We start from the raw sequence: 23,348 nt of genomic DNA on the forward strand, positions 1-23,348 counted from the left end.
CAAACATCACTTCTAGTCTTACCCCTTGTCCAGCCACAAACATTACTTCTAGTCTTAACCCTCTGTCCAGCCACAAACATTACTTCTAGTCTTACCCCTCTGTCCAGCCACAAACATTACTTCTAGTCTTACCCCTCTGTCCAGCCACAAACATTACTTCTAGTCTTACCCCTCTGTCCAGCCACAAACATTACTTCTAGTCTTACCCCTCTGTCCAGCCACAAACATTACTTCTAGTCTTACCCCTCTGTCCAGCCACAAACATTACTTCTAGTCTTACCCCTCTGTCCAGCCACAAACATTAATTCTAGTCTTACCCCTCTGTCCAGCCACAAACATTACTTCTAGTCTTACCCCTCTGTCCAGCCACAAACATTACTTCTAGTCTTACCACTCTGTCCAGCCACAAATATTACTTCTAGTCTTACCCCTCTGTCCAGCCACAAACATTACTTCTAGTCTTACCCCTCTGTCCAGCCACAAACATTACTTCTAGTCTTACCCCTCTGTCCAGCCACAAACATTACTTCTAGTCTTACCCCTTGTCCAGTCACAATAATTACTTCTAGTCTTACCCCTCTGTCCAGCCACAAACATCACTTCTAGTCTTACCCCTTGTCCAGTCACAATAATTACTTCTAGTCTTACCCCTCTGTCCAGCCACAAATATTACTTCTAGTCTTACCCCTCTGTCCAGCCACAAACATTACTTCTAGTCTTACCCCTCTGTCCAGCCACAAACATTACTTCTAGTCTTACCCCTCTGTCCAGCCACAAACATTACTTCTAGTCTTACCCCTCTGTCCAGCCACAAACATTACTTCTAGTCTTACCCCTCTGTCCAGCCACAAACATTACTTCTAGTCTTACCCCTCTGTCCAGCCACAAACATTAATTCTAGTCTTACCCCTCTGTCCAGCCACAAACATTACTTCTAGTCTTACCCCTCTGTCCAGCCACAAACATTACTTCTAGTCTTACCCCTCTGTCCAGCCACAAACATTACTTCTAGTCTTACCCCTCTGTCCAGCCACAAACATTACTTCTAGTCTTACCCCTCTGTCCAGCCACAAACATTACTTCTAGTCTTACCCCTCTGTCCAGCCACAAACATTACTTCTAGTCTTACCCCTCTGTCCAGCCACAAACATTACTTCTAGTCTTACCCCTCTGTCCAGCCACAAACATTAATTCTAGTCTTACCCCTCTGTCCAGCCACAAACATTACTTCTAGTCTTACCCCTCTGTCCAGCCACAAACATTACTTCTAGTCTTACCCCTCTGTCCAGCCACAAACATTACTTCTAGTCTTACCCCTCTGTCCAGCCACAAACATTACTTCTAGTCTTACCCCTCTGTCTAGCCACAAACATTACTTCTAGTCTTACCCCTCTGTCCAGCCACAAACATTACTTGTAGTCTTACCCCGCTGTCCAGCCACAATAATTACTTCTAGTCTTACCCCTTGTCCAGTCACAATAATTACTTCTAGTCTTACCCCTCTGTCCAGCCACAAACATTACTTCTAGTCTTACCCCTCTGTCCAGCCACAAACATTACTTCTAGTCTTACCTCTCTGTCCAGCCACAAACATTACTTCTAGTCTTACCCCTCTGTCCAGCCACAAACATTACTTCTAGTCTTACCCCTCTGTCCAGCCACAAACATTACTTCTAGTCTTACCCCTCTGTCCAGTCACAAACATTACTTCTAGTCTTACCCCTCTGTCCAGCCACAAACATTACTTCTAGTCTTACCCCTCTGTCCAGTCACAAACATTACTTCTATCTTACCCCTCTGTCCAGCCACAAACATTACTTCTAGTCTTACCCCTCTGTCCATTCACAAACATTACTTCTAGTCTTACCCCTCTGTCCAGCCACAAACATTACTTCTAGTCTTACCCCTCTGTCCAGCCACAAACATTACTTCTAGTCTTACCCCTCTGTCCAGCCACAAACATTACTTCTAGTCTTACCCCTCTGTCCAGCCACAAACATTACTTCTAGTCTTACCCCTCTGTCCAGCCACAAACATTACTTCTAGTCTTACCCCTCTGTCCAGCCACAAACATTACTTCTAGTCTTACCCCTCTGTCTAGCCACAAACATTACTTCTAGTCTTACCCCTCTGTCCAGCCACAAACATTACTTGTAGTCTTACCCCGCTGTCCAGCCACAATAATTACTTCTAGTCTTACCCCTTGTCCAGTCACAATAATTACTTCTAGTCTTACCCCTCTGTCCAGCCACAAACATTACTTCTAGTCTTACCCCTCTGTCCAGCCACAAACATTACTTCTAGTCTTACCTCTCTGTCCAGCCACAAACATTACTTCTAGTCTTACCCCTCTGTCCAGCCACAAACATTACTTCTAGTCTTACCCCTCTGTCCAGCCACAAACATTACTTCTAGTCTTACCCCTCTGTCCAGTCACAAACATTACTTCTAGTCTTACCCCTCTGTCCATTCACAAACATTACTTCTAGTCTTACCCCTCTGTCCAGTCACAAACATTACTTCTATCTTACCCCTCTGTCCAGCCACAAACATTACTTCTAGTCTTACCCCTCTGTCCATTCACAAACATTACTTCTAGTCTTACCCCTCTGTCCAGCCACAAACATTACTTCTAGTCTTACCCCTCTGTCCAGTCACAAACATTACTTCTAGTCTTACCCCTCTGTCCAGCCACAAACATTACTTCTAGTCTTACCCCTCTGTCCAGTCACAAACATTACTTCTAGTCTTACCCCTCTGTCCAGCCACAAACATTACTTCTAGTCTTACCCCTCTGTCCAGCCACAAACATTACTTCTAGTCTTACCCCTCTGTCCAGCCACAAACATTACTTCTAGTCTTACCCCTCTGTCCAGTCACAAACATTACTTCTAGTCTTACCCCTCTGTCCAGCCACAAACATTACTTCTCGTCTTACCCCTCTGTCCAGCCACAAACATTACTTCTAGTCTTACCACTCTGTCCAGCCACAAACATTAATTCTAGTCTTACCCCTCTGTCCAGTCACAAACATTACTTCTAGTCTTACCCCTCTGTCCAGCCACAAACATTACTTCTAGTCTTACCCCTTGTCCAGCCACAAACATTACTTCTAGTCTTACCCCTTGTCCAGCCACAAACATTACTTCTAGTCTTACCCCTCTGTCCAGCCACAAACATTACTTCTAGTCTTACCCCTCTGTCCAGCCACAAACATTACTTCTAGTCTTACCCCTCTGTCCAGCCACAAACATTACTTCTAGTCTTACCCCTCTGTCCAGCCACAAACATTACTTCTAGTCTTACCCCTCTGTCCAGCCACAAACATTACTTCTAGTCTTACCCCTCTGTCCAGCCACAAACATTACTTCTAGTCTTACCCCTCTGTCCAGCCACAAACATTACTTCTAGTCTTACCCCGCTGTCCAGCCACAATAATTACTTCTAGTCTTACCCCTTGTTCAGTCACAATAATTACTTCTAGTCTTACCCCTCTGTCCAGCCACAAACATTACTTCTAGTCTTACCCCTCTGTCCAGCCACAAACATTACTTCTAGTCTTACCTCTCTGTCCAGCCACAAACATTACTTCTAGTCTTACCCCTCTGTCCAGCCACAAACATTACTTCTAGTCTTACCCCTCTGTCCAGCCACAAACATTACTTCTAGTCTTACCCCTCTGTCCAGTCACAAACATTACTTCTAGTCTTACCCCTCTGTCCAGCCACAAACATTACTTATAGTCTTACCCCTCTGTCCAGTCACAAACATTACTTCTATCTTACCCCTCTGTCCAGCCACAAACATTACTTCTAGTCTTACCCCTCTGTCCATTCACAAACATTACTTCTAGTCTTACCCCTCTGTCCAGCCACAAACATTACTTCTAGTCTTACCCCTCTGTCCAGTCACAAACATTACTTCTAGTCTTACCCCTCTGTCCAGCCACAAACATTACTTCTAGTCTTACCCCTCTGTCCAGTCACAAACATTACTTCTAGTCTTACCCCTCTGTCCAGCCACAAACATTACTTCTAGTCTTACCACTCTGTCCAGCCACAAACATTACTTCTAGTCTTACCCCTCTGTCCAGCCACAAACATTACTTCTAGTCTTACCCCTCTGTCCAGTCACAAACATTACTTCTAGTCTTACCCCTCTGTCCAGCCACAAACATTACTTCTAGTCTTACCCCTCTGTCCAGCCACAAACATTACTTCTAGTCTTACCCCTCTGTCCAGTCACAAACATTACTTCTAGTCTTACCCCTCTGTCCAGCCACAAACATTACTTCTAGTCTTACCCCTCTGTCCAGCCACAAACATTACTTCTAGTCTTACCCCTCTGTCCAGCCACAAACATTACTTCTAGTCTTAACCCTCTGTCCAGCCACAAACATTACTTCTAGTCTTACCCCTCTGTCCAGCCACAAACATTACTTCTAGTCTTACCCCTCTGTCCAGCCACAAACATTACTTCTAGTCTTACCCCTCTGTCCAGCCACAAACATTACTTCTAGTCTTACCCCTCTGTCCAGCCACAAACATTACTTCTAGTCTTACCCCTCTGTCCAGCCACCAACATTACTTCTAGTCTTACCCCTCTGTCCAGCCACAAACATTAATTCTAGTCTTACCCCTCTGTCCAGCCACAAACATTACTTCTAGTCTTACCCCTCTGTCCAGCCACAAACATTACTTCTAGTCTTACCCCTCTGTCCAGCCACAAACATTACTTCTAGTCTTACCCCTCTGTCCAGCCACAAACATTACTTCTAGTCTTACCCCTCTGTCCAGCCACAAACATTACTTCTAGCACCTTTTGGAGCTGAATGTAATATGGCAGTGTTTTAAGTATTTTGTTTTTTCAAAGTTGGATTTTAACTGACCTCTTACCCAAAAAGCTGCAACTGTAAATATGTGTTTAATATGTGTAAGCTCCCATCTTCAAACACTGCTGGTCCTGGTAGGTTTTAGGGAGACTGGCCTAGTCAAATCAAATCAAATTGTATTTGTCACATGCACCGTGAAATGCTTACTTACAAGCCCTTAACCAGCAATGCAGACTTTTTTTTTAAGTAAGAAAATATTTGCTAAAAAATATAAATAATAATAAAATAAAGTAACAAAAAAAGTTACACGATAAAATACAAATAATTAGGCTATATAAAGGGGGTGGTGGTACCAAGTAAATGTGTGTGGAGGGGTACGGCTAAGTCGAGGTAATTCAGATCATATGTACATGTAGGTGGGGTAAAGTGACTATGCATAGATAATAAACAGCGAGTAGCAGCAGCTTAAAAAGGGAGTCTGGGTAGCCATTTGATGAACTGTTTAGCAGTCTAACGTCTTGGGGGCAGAAGATGTTAAGGAGTCTTTTGAACCTAGACTTGGCACTCAGGTACCGCTTGCCGTGTGCTCAGTGGAATAACATTAAAGTTTTATCAGCACTAGACCAGTCTGAGGGAGACTGTCTCTGAATGCCCTCCTGTCTCTCTCCCTATCAGAGAATGGCCGTAGTTGATTTGATGCACTTGACTGAGCGACTAGAGTAAACCAGGCGGTGTTGGTTTGCACCAGACAACGCCTGGCCTCGTTCCACTGTGGTGCTCGCCGTTATTCACTGTCTATCTTTCTCTCCATCTCCCAGCTCTGTTACATGGCATTGACACTCAGCAAGGGGTGGGGCACGCTGAGTGGGTCCATGGGGCAGACAGGCAGCACGTATCTGTGCCCACCTGTTTTACCACAGTGTATGTAACCAAATTGTGTGTATTGTGTGTGACAATGACCCAAGGGAAGGGCCTTTTCACTGATACAATAAAGGAGGTGGCCTTGGCTGCCAGTGCTCAACCTTTCAATGCTAGTCTCTATGTACCAGACAAAGCCTGCATGGGGGTGGGATGATAGTGGTTTAAGGTATAATTCTCAGCCACTATCACAGTTCATATCTTGAAGCTGTGCTTGTATTGCGGTTAGGAAAAGACCACAGTACCCACATTTTTTCCATCTGTGGAAAAAACATTTGTGTGCGTCTTAGTGAAGGCAAAGGAAAATTATAGATGTGACAAAGAGTGCGAGCAAAAAGGTCAAGAAGAAAGGAGAAAGCGAACCAGATGGAGGGAAAGAAAGATGAAAGGGGGGGACAGATCGTTTGCAAAACCACATGGGAGTTTCCTGACACCACACGACCTATCATTTTGTATTTCTGTTTCTTCCACTGACTTCACCGTAGCTGCTGCTTAGGAAAATCGTCAAAATGATCAAACTAGCACTTCTATGATTTTACCAATGAAGTGGGAGATAGACTCAAAAGTAAAAATCTCTGAAAAATGATCATCAATAGAGATAATATGGGCCATGTCCATCCCTGGTTTGCCAGATCTGATTACAGAGTAGAAGCTGACCACCGGAACATTAGTTAGTGTATGGAAATCAGATGATGGCTATTAGTTAGGTGTGGCCAGTCTGTAGATTTAACTTTAGACTGAAGGAGTCACAGGGCTCTGTAATAAGGTCACAGTAGCACTAGGGCTGTGCCACACCAAACTGGAAGTCTTCCGACTAGCTTGGAAAGACAGTACCATGCAGTACCGAAGAGCCCTCACTGCTGCTCGATCATCCTATTTTTCCAACTTAATTGAGGAAAATAAGAACAATCCGAAATTTATTTTTGATACTGTCGCAAAGCTAACTAAAAAGCAGCATTCCCCAAGTGAGGATGGCTTTCACTTCAGCAGTAATAAATTCATGAACTTCTTTGAGGAAAAGATCATGATCATTAGAAAGCAAATTACGGACTCCTCTTTAAATCTGCGTATTCCTTCAAAGCTCAGTTGTCCTGAGTCTGCACAACTCTGCCAGGACCAAGGATCAAGAGAGACACAAGTGTTTTAGCACTATAGCCCTTGACACAATGATGAAAATAATCATGGCCTCTAAACCTTCAAGCTGCATACTGGACCCTATTCCAACTAAACTACTGAAGGAGCTGCTTCCTGTGCTCGGCCCTCCTATGTTGAACATAATAAACAGCTCTCTATCCACCGGATGTGTACCAAACTGACTAAAAGTGGCAGTAATAAAGCCTCTCTTGAAAAAGCCAAACCTTGACCCAGAAAATATAAAAAACGATCGGCCTATATTGAATCTTCCATTCCTCTCAAAGATTTTAGAAAAAGCTGTTGCACAGCAACTCACTGCCTTCCTGAAGACAAACAATGTATACGAAATGCTTCAGTCTGGTTTTAGACCCCATCATAGCACTGAGACTGCACTTGTGAAGGTGGTAAATGACCTTTTAATGGCATCAGACCGAGGCTCTGCATCTGTCCTCGTGCTCCTAGACCTTAGTGCTGCTTTTGATACCATCGATCACCACATTCTTTTGGAGAGATTGGAAACCCAAATTGGTCTACACGGACAAGTTCTGGCCTGGTTCAGATCATATCTGTCGGAAAGATATCAGTTTGTCTCTGTGAATGGTTGGTCCTCTGACAAATCAACTGTACATTTCGGTGTTCCTCAAGGTTCCGTTTTAGGACAACTATTGTTTTCACTATATATTTTACCTCTTGGGGATGTCATTCGAAAACATAATGTTAACTTTCACTGCTATGTGGATAACACACAGCTGTACATTTCAATGAAACTGTCACAGCTGGCTGAAGGACTGGACCAAAGCGCAGCATGGTAAGCGTACTTTTTCTCTTTATTCAAAAAATTACGCCGACAAAATGAAGAACAAAAACCAAACCGTGAAGCTTTGGGCTATGTTCCCTGAACAAAGACAAAGTTAACTTCCCACAAAACAGGTGGGGGAAAGGGTACCTAAGTATGGTTCTCAATCAGAGACAACGATAGACAGCTGCCTGATTGAGAACCACACCCGGCCAAACACATATAAATAGAAAATCATAGAACATAGAACATAGACTGCCACCCAAATCACACCCTGACCAACCCAAAATAGAGACATAAACACTCTCTATGGTCAGGGCGTGACAGAAACATGGTGAAGCCCCAAAATTGCCCTCGCTAGAAGCCTGTGTTTCAGACATAAGGAAGTGGATGGCTGCAAACTTTCTACTTTTAAAATCGGACAAAACAGAGATGCTTGTTCTAGGTCCCAAGAAACAAAGAGATCTTCTGTTGAATCTGACAATTAATCTTGATGGTTGTACAGTTGTCTCAAATAAAACTGTGAAGGACCTCGGCGTTACTCTGGACCCTGATCTCTCTTTTGACGAACATATCAAGACTGTTTCAAGGACAGCTTTTTTCCATCTACGTAACATTGCAAAAATCTGAAACTTTCTGTCCAAAAATTTCCAAAAATCCATGCCTTTGTTACTTCTAGGTTAGACTACTGCAATGCTCTACTTTCCGGCTACCCGGATAAAGCACTAAATAAACTTCAGTTAATACTAAATACGGCTGCTAGAATGACTAGAACCAAAACAATTGATCATATTACTCCAGTGCTAGCCTCCCTACACTGGTGTCCTGTTAAGGCAAGGGCTGATTTCAAGATGGGCTTGCTCCTACCTATCTTTCTGATTTGGTCCTGCCGTACGTACCTACACGTACGCTGCGGTCACAAGATGCAAGCCTCCTAATTGTCCCTATAATTTATAAGCAAACAGCTGGAGGCAGGGCTTTCTCCTATAGAGCTCCATTTTTATGGAATGGTCTGCCTACCCATGTGAGAGACGCAGACTCGGTCTCAACCTTTAAGTCTTTACTGAAGACTCATCTCTTCAGTGGGTCATATGATTGAGTGTAGTCTGGCCCAGGAGTGTGGAGGTGAACGGAAAGGCTCTGGAGCAACGAACCGCCCTTGCTGTCTCTGCCTGGCCGGTTCCCCTCTCTCCACTGGGATTCTCTGCCTCTAACCCTATTACAGGGGCTGAGTCACTGGCTTACTGGTGCTCTTTCATGCCGTCCCTAGGAGGGGTGTGCGTCATTTGAGTGGGTTGAGTCACTGACGTGATCTTCCTGTCCGGGTTGGCGCCCGTCCTTGGGTTGTACCGTGGCAGAGATCTTTGTGGGCTATACTCAACCTTGTCTCAGGATGGTAAGTTGGTGGTTGAAGATATGTTTGGCCCTGTCCGGGGGTATCATTGGATGGGGCCACAGTGTCTCCTGACCCCTCCTGTCTCAGCCTCCAGTGTTTATGCTGCAGTAGTTTGTGTCGGGGGGCTAGGGTCAGTTTGTTATATTTGAAGTACTTCTCCTGTCTTATCCGGTGTCCTGTATGAATTTAAGTATGCTCTCTCTAACTCTCTCTTTCTCTCTTTCTCTCGGGGACCTGAGCCCTAGGACCATGCCTCGGGACTACCTGGCATGATGACTCCTTGCTGTCCCCAGTCCACCTGGCCGTGCTGCTGCTCCAGTTTCAACTGTTCTGCCTGCGGCTTTTTGGAATCCTGACCTGTTTACCGGACATGCTACCTGTCCCAGACCTGCTATTTTCAACTCTCTAGAGACAGCAGAAGTGGCAGAGATACTCTTAATGATCGGCTATGAAAAGCCAACTGACATTTACTCCTGAGGTGCTGACTTGCTGCACCCTCGACAACTACTGTGATTATTATTATTTGACCATGCTGGTCATTTATAAACATTTGAACATCTTGGCCATGTTCTGTTATAATCTCCACCCGGCACAGCCAGAAGAGGACTGGCCACCCCTCATAGCCTGGTTCCTCTCTAGGTTTCTTCCTAGGTTTTGGCCTTTCTAGGGAGTTTTTCCTAGCCACCGTGCTTCTACACCTGCATTGCTTGCTGTTTGGGGTTTTAGACTGGGTTTCTGTACAGCATTTTGAGATATCAGCTGATGTACGAAGGGCTATATAAATACATTTGATTTGATTTGATTTGGCAGTCATGACATTTTGTCAGCCGGTGATTGTCATGCAAATAACTGCCGGTCTCAGAGTAATTGACCGTTAATGAACATAAACATATTTAGCATTGCTTGGCTTCCACGCACAGCCTAGAAGCCACCGATGAGGACCTTCAGAACATCTACATTTAAAAAAGTCTAATTAAGTGTAATAAATCCATTTAACTTAGCCTACTCCATCACAATAAACCCATTATTTATTTTAGGAATGTCTAAAGAAACATTACGTGAATAAAATGTAGCCTAATTCAGAAGAACAGAACAGCATATTCTGAGTCGTCCTTATGTTAGGACCTGATCTGGATATTCCATATGGCTGTGAGCTACACTAATTAATTTACCAGACAAGATTTGCTTATAATTCCGGTGGCATTATTTGATATGATTTTATAGTAAGAAGAAAACCATTGAATATAGCTGAATAAAATATAAAGGATATTTTCTCCAAGTGATTTCTGAGTGAGTGCGCACATGCGGCTATTTTGTGTTGAGAGGTTAACAAAGAAACAGGCCCTCCTACGCTGAACAAAAATATCAAAGCAACATCCAACAATTTCAAAGATTTTACTGAGTTACAGTTCATATAAGGTAATCAGTCAAATTAAATAAATTATTTAGGCTGTAATCTATGGATTTCACATGACTGGGAATACAGATATGCATCTGTTGGTCACAGATACATTTTTTTTTTAAGTAGGGGAATGGATCAGAAAGCCAGTCAGCATCTGGTGTGACCATCATTTGCCTCATGCAGCACTACACATCTACTTCGCATAGAGTTGATCAGGCTGTTGATTGTGGCATATGGAATGTTGTCCCACTCCTCTTCAATGGCTGTGCATAGTTGCTGGATGTTGGTGGGAACTGGAACAAGCTGTCGTACATGTCTATCTAGAGCATCCCAAACAGGCTAAATGGGTGACATGTTTGGTGAGTATGCAGGCCATGGAAGAACTGGGACATTTTCAGCTTCCAGGAATTGTGTACAGATCCTTGCGACATGGGGATTTATCCGTGAAGAGCACCCTTCTCCAGTGGCTACCGAAGGTGTGCATTTACGACGCCGAACTGCCATCTGGTCAAGACCCTGCTCAGGATGACGAGCATGCAGATGATTTGCAAACTGAAGAATTTCACATTTGAGATTCTTCAAAGTAGCCACCCTTTGACTTGATGACAGCTTTGCACAGTATTGGCATTCTCTCAACCAGGTTCATGAGATAGTCACCTGGAATGCATTTCACTGCCGGGCACAGTGCACGTTAACCAGGTCGCCAGGTGCACGTTGTTTCCTCCGACACATTGGTGCGGCTGGCTTCCGGGTTGGATGCGCGCTGTGTTAAGAAGCAGTGCGGCTTGGTTGGGTTGTGTATCGGAGGACGCATGGCTTTCGACCTTCGTCTCTCCCGAGCCCATACGGGAGTTGTAGCGATGAGACAAGATAGTAACCAATAACAATTGGATACCACGAAATTGGGGAGAAAGGGGTAAAAAAAAAGAAAAAAAAGAAAAGAAAGTTAGTTTGTGGAATTTCTTTCCTTATTTATTAATGCATTTGAGCCAATCAGTTGTTTTGAGACAAGGTAGGGCTGGTATACAGAAGATAGCCCTATTTGGTAAAAGACCAAGCCCATATTATGGCAATAACAGCTCAAATAAGCAAAGAGAAACGACAGTCCATCATTACTTTAAGACATGAAGGTCAGTCAATACGGAAAGGTTCAAGAACTTTAAAAGTTTCTTCAAGTGCAGTCGCAATAACCATCAAACGCTATGATGAAACCCAGAGTTACCTCTGCTGCAGAGGGTAAGAGAGTTAACTGCACTTCAGATTGCAGCCCAAATAAATGCTTCACAGACACATCTAAACATCAACTGTTCAGAGGAGACTGCGTCAATCAGGCCTTCCTTCATGGTTGAATTGCTGCAAAGAAACCACTACTAACAGACACCAATAAGAAGAAGAGTGTCACGCCCTGACCATAGAGAGCTGTTTATTCTCTGTTGGTTGGGGTGTGATAGTGACACGGGTGGGTCATCTAGGTGATTAATGGTTTATGTTGGCCTGGTATGGTTCCCAATCAGAGACAGCTGTTTATCGTTGTCTCTGATTGGGGATCATATTTTAGCAGCCATTTCCTCATTGTTCTTTGTGGGATCTTGTCTACAGTTAGTTGCCTGTGTGCACACCAGTAGCTTCACGTTTCATTTGTGCTTGTTTGTTTTGTTTGGTGAGTTTCTATTAATTAATATATGTGAACTCTACGCACGCTGCGCCTTGGTCCAATCATTATAGCGAACGTGACAGAAGATCCCACCAACAACGGACCAAGCAGCGTGCCCGGGAGATAATGGCATCCTGGTCTGTAGACGAGATTAGGGAGTGAACATCCTGGACTTGGGACGACGACATAATAGCAGGGAAGAGCATGCCATTGAGGCAGGAGGAAGCAGCGAAGGAGGGACAGCGAAGAAGTCGGGGAGGTAGGCCACAGAAACCCCAATACATTTTTGGGAGGGGGCACATGGAGCAGTCGGCTGAGCCGAGGAGTGAACCAGAGCCAGTCTGGAAGAAGAAGGATAATTTGAAGGAGAGAGAAATGGGAGAGTTGTTGAGTTGGTGGAGGATGCACAGATTTGGAATAAAGGAACGTGTTGTCAGTGTGGTGCCACCTGAGTCAGCTCCCCGTACTCGTCCTGAGAAGTGTGTTAAAGTTTGGCAACTGTCACGCCCTGACCATAGAGAGCTGTTTATTCTCTGTTGGTTGGGGCGTGATAGTGACAAGGGTGGGTCATCTAGGTGATCAATGGTTTATGTTGGCCTGGTATGGTTTCCAATTAGAGACAGCTGTTTATCGTTGTCTATGATTGGGGATCATATTTAAGCAGCCATTTCCTCATTGTTCTTTGTGGGATCTTGTCTACAGTTAGTTGCCTGTATGCACACCAGTAGCTTCACGTTTCGTTTGTGCTTGTTTGTTTTGTTTGGTGAGTTTCTATTCATTAAAATATGTGAACTCTACGCACGCTGCGCCTTGGTCCAATCATTATAGTGGACGTGACAAAGAGACTTGCTTGGGTCAAGAAACCAGAACTATGGACATTAGACAGGTGGAAATCTGTCCTTTGGTCCGTGAGTCCAAATTAGAGATTTTTGGTTCCAACCGCAGTGTCTTTGTGAGATGCAGAGTAGGTGAACGGATGACCCAAACTCAAACTCAACCCAATTGAGATGGTTTGGGATGAGTTGGACAGCAGAGTGAAGGAAAAGCAGCCAACAAGTGCTCAGCATATGTAGTAACTCCTTCAAGACTATTGAAAAAGCATTCCTCATGAAGCTGGTTGGGAGAATACCAACAGTGTGTAAAGCTGTCATCAAGGCAAAGGGTGGCTACTTTGAAGAATCTCAAATATAAAATATATTTTGATTTGTATAACACTTTTTTGGTTACCACGTTTGGAGTTATTTGTCCACTTTAGTTGTGATACAAACCTTGTCAAAACCGAGGTCTATGGGCTAGGCTACATGAGGTGTGATACAAACCTTATTAAAACATATAGGCCATGGGCTAGGCTACATGAGGTGTGATACAAACCTTATTAAAACATATAGGCCTATGGGCTAGGCTACATGAGGTGTGATACAAACCTTATTAAAACATATAGGCCTATGGGCTAGGCTACATGAGGTGTGATACAAACCTTATTAAAACATATAGGCCTATGGGCTAGGATACATTATGCATGCCACTATGATTTGAAAAAGTCGCAAAAAAAAGGCACGCGCTGTTTATTGCCTTAGACTGCACACGCTGAGCATCATTCACAAGTGATAATATAGTCACCCATCAGACTATTCTCAATGTAATCTTGTCTTTACATATACTAAATAATATATGTGTGAAATTAGTTTTGATTTAGAATGGGCCATTATCATGCACTTGTCGGAAACAGGGGCAGGGGGAAAAAAATACATGACATGCGTAGGACGCTTTTCCCGCCAGCCAGGCTACTCTAGTTGTAAAGTGAAGCAATGTGCATATTAATATTAGAAAAGTTGAGGAATAAATATAGTTAGCCTACTTCACTGCAGCTAATATGAGGAAGTTGAAAAACAGTCAGAAACACAACACCACTTCTGCAATTACATAAGAAACATGTTTCAGGCAGCACCAAACATCTCTCCATTTCTTCATCATCTGGTGTCCAGCAACGCTCAAAACTAGCCTATCCCAACCCCCCACACACCTGCCCTGTCCTGACAGACAACATCTGCATCTTGTGGTCAGAGTCCTTTATCCATCTCTTTAAGGCAATGACAGTGTAGGACAGTGCTACTCGTCTGCAATGTCCATTGTAAACACAATACAGGCTGTTTACAACAGTGGCGGTTCAAGCTTGTATGGCTCCCTGGGCAACCCCCCCCCCCCCCCCCCCCCGCCCCCCAAAAAAGCACCATTGTGCACAAATTGTAATTTTTATTCAGACATTTGGAACAACACAAATAAATAATCATAACATTTACACTACCGTTCAAAAGTTTGGGGACACTTAGACATGTCCTTGTTTTTGAAAGAAAAGCTTTTTTCCCCACTAAAATAACATCAAGTTGATCATAAATACAGTGTAGACATTGTTAATGTTGTAAATGACAATTGTAGCTGGAAACTGCAGATTTTTTATGGAATATCTACAGTTGAAGTTGGAAGTTTACATTCACTTAGGTTGGAGTCATTAAAACTTGTTTTTCAACCACTGCACAAATTTCTTGCCTCTTTGCTTGACATCATGGGAAAATCAAAAGAAATCAGCCAAGACCTCAGAATAAAAAATGTAGACCTCCACGAGTCTGGTTCATCCTTGGGAGAAATTTCCAAACGCCTGAAGGTACCACGTTCATCTGTACAAACAATAGTACGCAAGTATAAACACCATGGGACCACGCAGCCATCATACTGCTGTCTCCTAGAGATGAATGTACTTTGGTGAGAAAAGTGGAAATCAATCGCAGAACAACAGCAAAATACAGTGTGAAGATTCTGGATGAAACAGGTACAAAAGTATCTATATCCACAGTAAAACGAGTCCTATATCGACATAACCTGAAAGGCTGCTCTGCAAGGAAGAATCCACTGCTCCAAAACCGCCATAAAAAATCCAGACTACGGTTTGCACATGGGGCCAAAGTTCGTACTTTTTGGAGAAATGCCCTCTGGTCTGATGAAACAAAAATAGAACTGTTTTGCCTTATGTTTGAAGGAAAAAGGGGGAGGCTTGCAAGCCGATGAACACCATCCCAACCGTGAAGCATGGGGGTGGCAGCATCATGTTGTGGGGGTGCTTTGCTGCAGGAGGGACGAGTGCACTTCACAAAATAGATGGCATCATGAGGTAGGAAAATGATGTGGATATATTGAAGCAACCTCTCAAGACATCAGTGAGGAAGTTAAAGCTTGGTCGCAAATGGGTCTTCCAAATGGACAATGACCCCAAGCAGACTTCCAAAGTTGTGGCAAAATGGCTTAAGGACAACAAAGTCAAGGTATTGGAGTGGCCATCACAAAGCCCTGACCTCAATCCCATAGACAATTTGTGGGCAGAACTGAAAAAGCATGTGCGAGCAAGGAGGCCTAAAAACCTGACTCAGTTACACCAGCTCTGTCAGGAGGAATGGGACAAAATTCACCCAACTTATTGTGGGAAGCTTGTGGAAGGCTACCCAAAACGTTTGACCCAAGTTAAACAATTTAAAGGCAATGCTACCAAATACTAATTGAGTGTATGTAAACTTCCGACCCCCCCACTGGGAATGTGATGAAAGAAATAAAAGCTGAAATAAATCATTCTCTCTACTATTATTTTCACATTTCACATTCTTAAAATAAAGTGGTGATCCTAACTGACCTAAGACTCTGATTAAATGTCAGGAATTGTGAAAAACTGAGTTTAAATGTATTTGGCTAAGGTGTATGTAAACTTCTGACATCAACTGTACATAGGTGTACAGAGGCCCATTGTCACCAACCATCACTCCTGTGTTCCAATGGCATGTTGCGTTAGCTAATCCAAGTTTATAATTTGAAAATTCTAATGAATCATTAGAAAACCCTTTTGCAATTATGTTAACACAGCTGAAAACTGGTGTCCTCATTAAAGAAGCAATAAAACTGTCCTTCTTCAGACTAGCTGAGAATCTAGAGCATCAGCACTTGTGGGTTCGATCACAGGCTCAAAATGGCCAGAAACAAAGACCTTTCTTCTGAAACTCGTCAGTCTATTCTTGTTCTGAGAAATTGACAAGAAAATGAAGATATTGTACAACGCTGTGTACTATTCCCTTCACAGAACAGAGTTAACTGGCTCTAACCAGAATTGAAAGAGGAGTGAGAGGCCCCGGTGCACAACTTATCAAGAGGACAAGTACATTAGTGTCTAGTTTGAGAAACAGACGCCTCACAAGTCCTCAACCGGCAGCTTCATTAAATAGTACCCGCAAAACACCAGTTCTGACCCTAGTTCTTGTGTTATTTCTTTGTTTTAGTTGTTTTGTGTTTTTGAAGTGTTCAGTTTTCCATTAAAAAGATGAACACTAACCACGCTGCGCTTTGGTCCACTCCTTCTTCCACCCAAGACACCCAAGACAGCCGTTACAGTGACTCTAGTTACAGAGTTTCTCTGTCCAGTGTCTGTGTTCTTTTGACCATCTTAATCTTTTCTTTTTATTGGCCAGTCTGAGATATGGCTTTTTCTTTGCAACTCTTCAAAAACAAGGACATTTCTAAGTGACCCCAAAATTTTGAACGGCAGTGTAAAAATATATAAATATAAAAATATATACAAAAATAAGACTCATAAATATCAAAAGGAAGTAACAAAGAGAAATATAAACACATTTGTGTTGATTTGGCACCCAGCATCAATATATTACCCATCCCCCAACACTGTCAACCAAGAGTCAAGACTACATTACCCATCCCCCAACACTGTCAACCAAGAGTCAAGACTAAACCAATTCACCTTGGTGGTGTGCAGACTGGTTTTATATTACTCTTAACCATTTCACACAAACCAGAAAAAAATGAAACAATATGTCTGTTTAACTATGTATTCACAGTATTATTTATGAATTGTGGTTTATTTGGCAGCATTTCGTAGTGTGACTGATTTTACTAATTGCATTAGTACTGAACAAAGTTAGAGGTGCGCTATTTGATAGATTCCCCCTCTCCCCCTACCCCGGGCTTCCAGTGGGGAGACCTGAGGTCAACCTATCCCCGCCCCCTCCCCATCTCGTACTTCTGAGTGGGAGACCTTCCCAGGCAGTAGCCTGACTAGCTCACAAACCAGAATCAGGGCGCCCACTCCGACAAAGTTAATTGACCCACAGTCCCACATGGTGACATGATATCATTGACAAGACGTGCAAATGAGCGATAGAAAACCAATCACGCAAATGTCACCATACCAATTTTTTTGGTGCGGGCACCTCGTGCCGCCCCTGGCAAGATGCTGGGCGGCTGTCCATGTCGCCTATACCTAAATCCGCCACTGGTTCACATGGACAGACCTGAGAAACCCAACTCCCCGTACAGCCACTTAGCTCAGGCCTGACTACCCTATACAGACAAATCAAATTATATTTGTAAAATGTGCCGAATGCAACAGGTGTTGACATTACAGTCAAATGCTTACTTACAAGCCCTTAACCACCTTTCAGTTTTAAGAAAAATAAGTGTTAAGTAAAAATAGATAAGTAAAAATTTTTATAAAATGTTTATAAAAATAACAAATAATTAAAGAGCAGCAGTAAATTAACAGTAGTGAGACTATATACAGGAGGTACCGGTACAAAGTCAATTTGGAGGCTATATACAGGAGGTACCGGTACAAAGTCAATTTGGAGGCTATATACAGGAGGTACCGGTACAAAGTCAATTTGGAGGCTATATACAGGAGGTACCGGTACAAAGTCAATGTGAAGGCTATATACAGGAGGTACCGGTACAAAGTCAATGTGGAGGCTATATACAGGAGGTACCGGTACAAAGTCAATGTGGAGGCTATATACAGGAGGTACCTGTACAAAGTCAATGTGGAGACTATATACAGGAGGTACCGGTACAAAGTCAATGTGGAGACTATATACAGGAGGTACCGGTACAGAGTCAATGTGGAGGCTATATACAGGAGGTACCGGTACAGAGTCAATGTGGAGGCTATATACAGGAGGTACCGGTACAAAGTCAATGTGGAGACTATATACAGGAGGTACCGGTACAAAGTCAATGTGGAGGCTATATACAGGAGGTACCGGTACAGAGTCAATGTGGAGGCTATATACAGGAGGTACCGGTACAAAGTCAATGTGGAGGCTATATACAGGAGGTACCGGTACAGAGTCAATGTGGAGGCTATATACAGGAGGTACCGGTACAAAGTCAATGTGGAGGCTATATACAGGAGGTACCGGTACAGAGTCAATGTGGAGACTATATACAGGAGGTACCGGTAAAAGTCAATGTGGAGGCTATATACAGGAGGTACCGGTACAGAGTCAATGTGGAGGCTATATACAGGAGGTACCGGTACAAAGTCAATGTGGAGGCTATATACAGGAGGTACCGGTACAAAGTCAATGTGGAGGCTATATACAGGAGGTACCGGTACAGAGTCAATGTGGAGGCTATATACAGGAGGTACCGGCACAGAGTCAATGTGGAGACTATATACAGGGGGTACCGGTACAGAGTCAATGTGGAGACTATATACAGGAGGTACCGGTACAGAGTCAATGTGGAGACTAAATACACGAGGTACCGGTACAAAGTCAATGTGGAGACTATATACAGGAGGTACCGGCACAGAGTCAATGTGGAGACTATATACAGGAGGTACCGGTACAAAGTCAATGTGCGAGGGCACCGGTTAGTCGAGGTAATTGAGGTAATATGTACATGTCGGTAGAGTTAAAGTGACTATAATAACTAGATAATAACCAGAGAGTAGCAGCAGCGTAAAAGAGGGGGTGGGGGGAAGGGACAATGCAAATAGTCTGGGTAGCCATTTGATTAGCTCTTCAGGAGTCTTATGGCTTGGGGGTAGAGGACAGACAGGCCTATTTTGGGTTAGAGATAAAAAGAGATGGGGGGTAGAGAGAGAGAGAAAGAGAGAGGAGGGGGAGAAAAAGAGAGAAAGGGAATGAAAAAGAAAGAGAGAGGGGGAGAAGAGAGAGAGGAGGGAGAGAGAGGAGAGAGACACAGATAAAGACAGAGGAAGAGAAAGGCCTGGCAGTGGCTTAGTCTGCCTCTTTTGTTCTAACCATGTTGTTGACTGCTGGTTCCCTGGTTCCCCCAGTCCAGTCTTAAAGACAACCCCTCACTGTTTATCTGTAATAAGAAACGGCCATGTTGGATATCTCCTCCTTTATCTTCTCCGCCCTTCTTTCCCCTTTTCTCCCCTTCCTTCCTCCCCTCCCACTGCGCTTCATTTGATTTTGTTGTTCAACAGCCCACACTGAGAATGTGTGGGAGGGAGAGAAGTCCACAATTAGATGTTTCTACAGTCACTAGTACACAACAAGCACTCTGATCTGCACTCCCTGAACCAGCTCTCTCCTTGGGAAGATGGCAATGATAGCGATGAGAAACCCAGAACATACGGTCTTATCCAGTGCTTCGAAGTCAACAATCCCATGGGAGATTGGTACTGTACCTGATATGACCAGTACAGAATAGGTGATGTGATGATAATGACAGTTGGCATCTCCATGTATGTATGATCCTAAAGGGCTTTACATTATAAGGAGGTCGCTCCGTTTGTAATAACCAGCTGAATAACAATGTGATTGGATCATGGTGGAAGTGGCAACTCAATCTTTTTTTAGTGAAGAGTAGAGCTGTGCATTGTGGGTTGCCTGGGGGACATACCGACTTGAGGGAGAAGTGAAACTGACAGTATTCATTGGGGGGGACAGATGTGTCAAAATATCACACAGACTTTGTCTGATGACAGCCAGCCATATCCTTCATTGTACCTTTCATCAATGTGTTTCTGTCTTACTGTTTTATAAGAAGTTCATAAACTGTTAATTATTAGTTTAAAATCTGTAATAAACAGTTTTAACACATAGGTGTTGACTTAGGCTACGTAACTGTTATTGATTATGGGCATGGAAGGAACAGGGAAGATTAACCTAAATACAATATACAGTTAAAGTCGGAAGTTTACATACACTTAGGGTGAAGTCATTAAAACACATTTTTCAACCACTCTACAAATTTCTTGTAAACAAACTATAGTTTTGGCAAGCCGGTTAGGACATCTACTTTGTGCATGACACAAGTAATTTTTCCAACAATTGTTTACTGACAGATTATTTCACTTATAATTCACTGCATCACAATTCCAGTGGGTCAGAAGATTACATACACTAAGTTGACTGTGCCTTTAAACAGCTTGGAAAATACCAGAAAATAATGTCATGGCTTTAGAAGCTTCTGATAGGCTAATTGACATAATTTGAGTCAATTGGAGGTGTACCTGTGGATTTCAAGACCTACTTTCAAACTCAGTGCCTCTTTGCTTGACATCATTGGAAAATCAAAAGAAATCAGCCAAAAAATTGTAGACCTCCACAAGTCTGGTTCATCATTGGGAGCAATTTCCAAATGCCTGAACGTACCACGTTCATCTGTACAAACAGAGATGAATGTACTTTGGTTCGAAGAGTGCAAATCAAACCCAGAACAACAGCAAAATACAGTGTGAAGATGCTGGAGGAAACAGGTACAAAAGTATCTATATCTACAGTAAAACAAGTCCTATATCGACATAACCTGAAAGGCCGCTGAGCAAGGAAGAATCCACTGCTCCAAAACCACCATAAAAAAAAGCCAGACTACGGATTGCAACTGCACATGGGGACAAAGATCATACTTTTTGGAGAAATGTCCTCTGGTTTGATGAAACAAAAATAGAACTGTTTGGCCATAAGGACCATCGTTATGTTTGGAGGAAAAAGGGCTCCCCCTTTTGCAAGCCAAAGAACACCATCCCAACCATGAAGCACGAGGGTGGCAGCATCATGTTGTGGGGGTGCTTTGCTGCAGGAGGAACTGGTGCACTTCACAAATTAGATGTCATGAGGAGGAAAATGATGTGGATATATGGAAGCAACATCTCAAGACATCAGTGAGGAAGTTAAAGCTTGGTTGCAAATGGGTCTTCCAAATGGACAATGACCCCAAGCATACTTCCAAAGTTGGGGCAAAATGGCTTAAGGACATCAAAGTCAAGGTATTGGAGTGGCCATCACAAAGCCCTGACCTCAATCCCATAGACAATTTGTGGGCAGAACTGAAGAGGCGTGTGCAAGCAAGGAGGCCTAAAAACCCGACTCAGTTACACCAGCTCTGTCAGGAGGAATGGGCCAAAAATCACCCATTTTGTTGTGGGAAGCTTGTGGAAGGCTACCCAAAACGTTTGACCCAAGTTAAACTATTTAAAGTCAATGCTACCAAATGCTAATAGAGTGTATGTAAACTTCTGACCCACTGGGAATGTGATGAAAGAAATAAAGCTGAAATAAATCATTCTCTCTACTATTATTCTGACATTTCACATTCTTAAAATCAAGAGGTGATCCTAACTGACCTAAGACAGGGAATTTTTACTCTGATTAAATGTCAGGAATTGTGAAAAACTGAGTTTAAATGTATTTGGTTAAGGTGTATGTAAACTTCCGACTTCAACTGTACCTACTATAGGAATACAGCACATCAAAGACTGTTCATCTTTGGGCCAGAGCGATATACACGATATCACTGTATCATTTGTATTTATTTTAAGAATGTGGTGTGCTTGCAATGTCTATTATTTTCTATATAAAAACCAATCTAGTAGCCTATATCATGGGCACAACACACATCAAACAATGTCATGTTCCACTGTCTCTCTCGCTCACACAAACACACACACACACCAATAAGCTGAAGTTTATTACGATAACTGTCGAAGTGTATGTTATGGCTATGCTGACCATACTGTACCTCCAAAGTGCGTATTTCTTTCTGAGTGAGGTCACTCAATGCAGCGCATTTGGTTCGGAGTCCTTGTAAACTAGAGATGGAGATCTCGATCATATTCTGGATGAGTTCGCACTGGCGGAGTGCGTCCTTGTCCATCGCTGCGCCACTGTCCCCGTGCGATAGTTAATTACTTTAAACCATCCTTCCACCTTTGACTGGCACACTATCCATTCCTCGTCATTGGCACGGCTTGACAGGTTGGGTTGAGTTTGGACAGTTACAAAGTAGACACGCTACAGGAACGCATACAAACAAATAATCTGCACTTAGTAATAGACTCCCAAGAGCTGCAAACAAAACGAATAGAACAGTTAATTTAAAACCTTTAAAGTCTTAGCTGTCTGTCACTTCACTTAGCACACCGTGGGTTCCGTGTATTCTCAAGAGCTACGTAGTTTACTTATGCATGGTGTTTGACAGAGTGGCCGCGTCGTCTTTTAACCTCTTTCACACTGCGCAGAATATCATATCTCACAACTCCTGGAGAACTGTTTATCCTATCAGGATATATAATAACATATAGAAATCTTCACAAGAAGATGGCAATATCATACAAGTACAATTAAATGCCTTTCTTGCAAGCTCTAAAACCAGCAATGCGTAGTGGTTTATAGTAGTTTATATAAACAGCTCGGCGCATTCAGCATGTCAATACTTCTTACAAAAACAAGTAGTGATGAAGTCAATCTCTCCTCCACTTTGAGCCATGAGAGATTGTTATGCATATTATTAATGTTGGCTCTGTGTGTACATTTAAGCGCCAGCCGTGCTGCAATTTCTGAGCCAACTGTAATGTGCAGGGATACTGGGCAACTAGGGGTCGGGATATATGATAAACAGAGTAGCAGCAGCATATATGAAGATTGAATGTGAGTGTGTGTAGAGTCAGTATAAATGTGTATGAATGTTATGTGTGTGAGCAAATTAAGTGTGTGTGTGTGTGTGTAGAGTCCTGTGAGTGTGCATAGAGAGTGCAAAAATACAAATAAAATACTTATATATTTAACTTGGCAAGTCAGTTAAGAACAAATTCTTATTTTACAATTACAGCCCCGGCCAAACCTCCCCTAACCCGGACGACACTGGGCCAATTGTGCGCCGCCCCATGGGACTCCCAATCAAGGCAGGTTGTGCCTCTAGCACTGAGATGCAGTGCCACTTAGCAGCCTCAAGTTTTCCTGCTTGTTTATAGCCTTGTACAGTTTGTTAACTGCCAGCATGTTATTTTTTTGTCCTGAGACAACAATAGCTGAAAACTCACTCAGGAGGTAGAAGGGTCGGCCTTTGACAATCAGGTATTCCAAGAAGGGTCAACAATGGGTCAAGACTTCCACTGCACTCTAGTCGGCACACCAT

At 43.1% G+C, this 23,348-nt stretch overlaps 1 protein-coding gene across 1 annotated transcript in view; it reads right to left on the reverse strand.

Annotated features, from left to right (window-relative positions):
- Nucleotides 1-22,448, reverse strand: part of LOC110507885 (kinase suppressor of Ras 1) — an 84,301-nt gene extending 61,853 nt beyond the window's left edge. The window contains exon 1 of the mRNA XM_021588271.3: nucleotides 21,954-22,448. Within this exon, the coding sequence (XP_021443946.3) occupies nucleotides 21,954-22,088 (135 nt within the window). The 5' untranslated portion in view covers nucleotides 22,089-22,448. The remainder of the gene's footprint in view (nucleotides 1-21,953) is intronic.
- Nucleotides 22,449-23,348: the final 900 nt, after the last annotated feature.

This window comes from Oncorhynchus mykiss, chromosome 27, assembly GCF_057628025.1.
Source record: "Oncorhynchus mykiss isolate SJ-2025 chromosome 27, ASM5762802v1, whole genome shotgun sequence".
NCBI classification, from domain to species: Eukaryota; Metazoa; Chordata; class Actinopteri; order Salmoniformes; family Salmonidae; genus Oncorhynchus; species Oncorhynchus mykiss.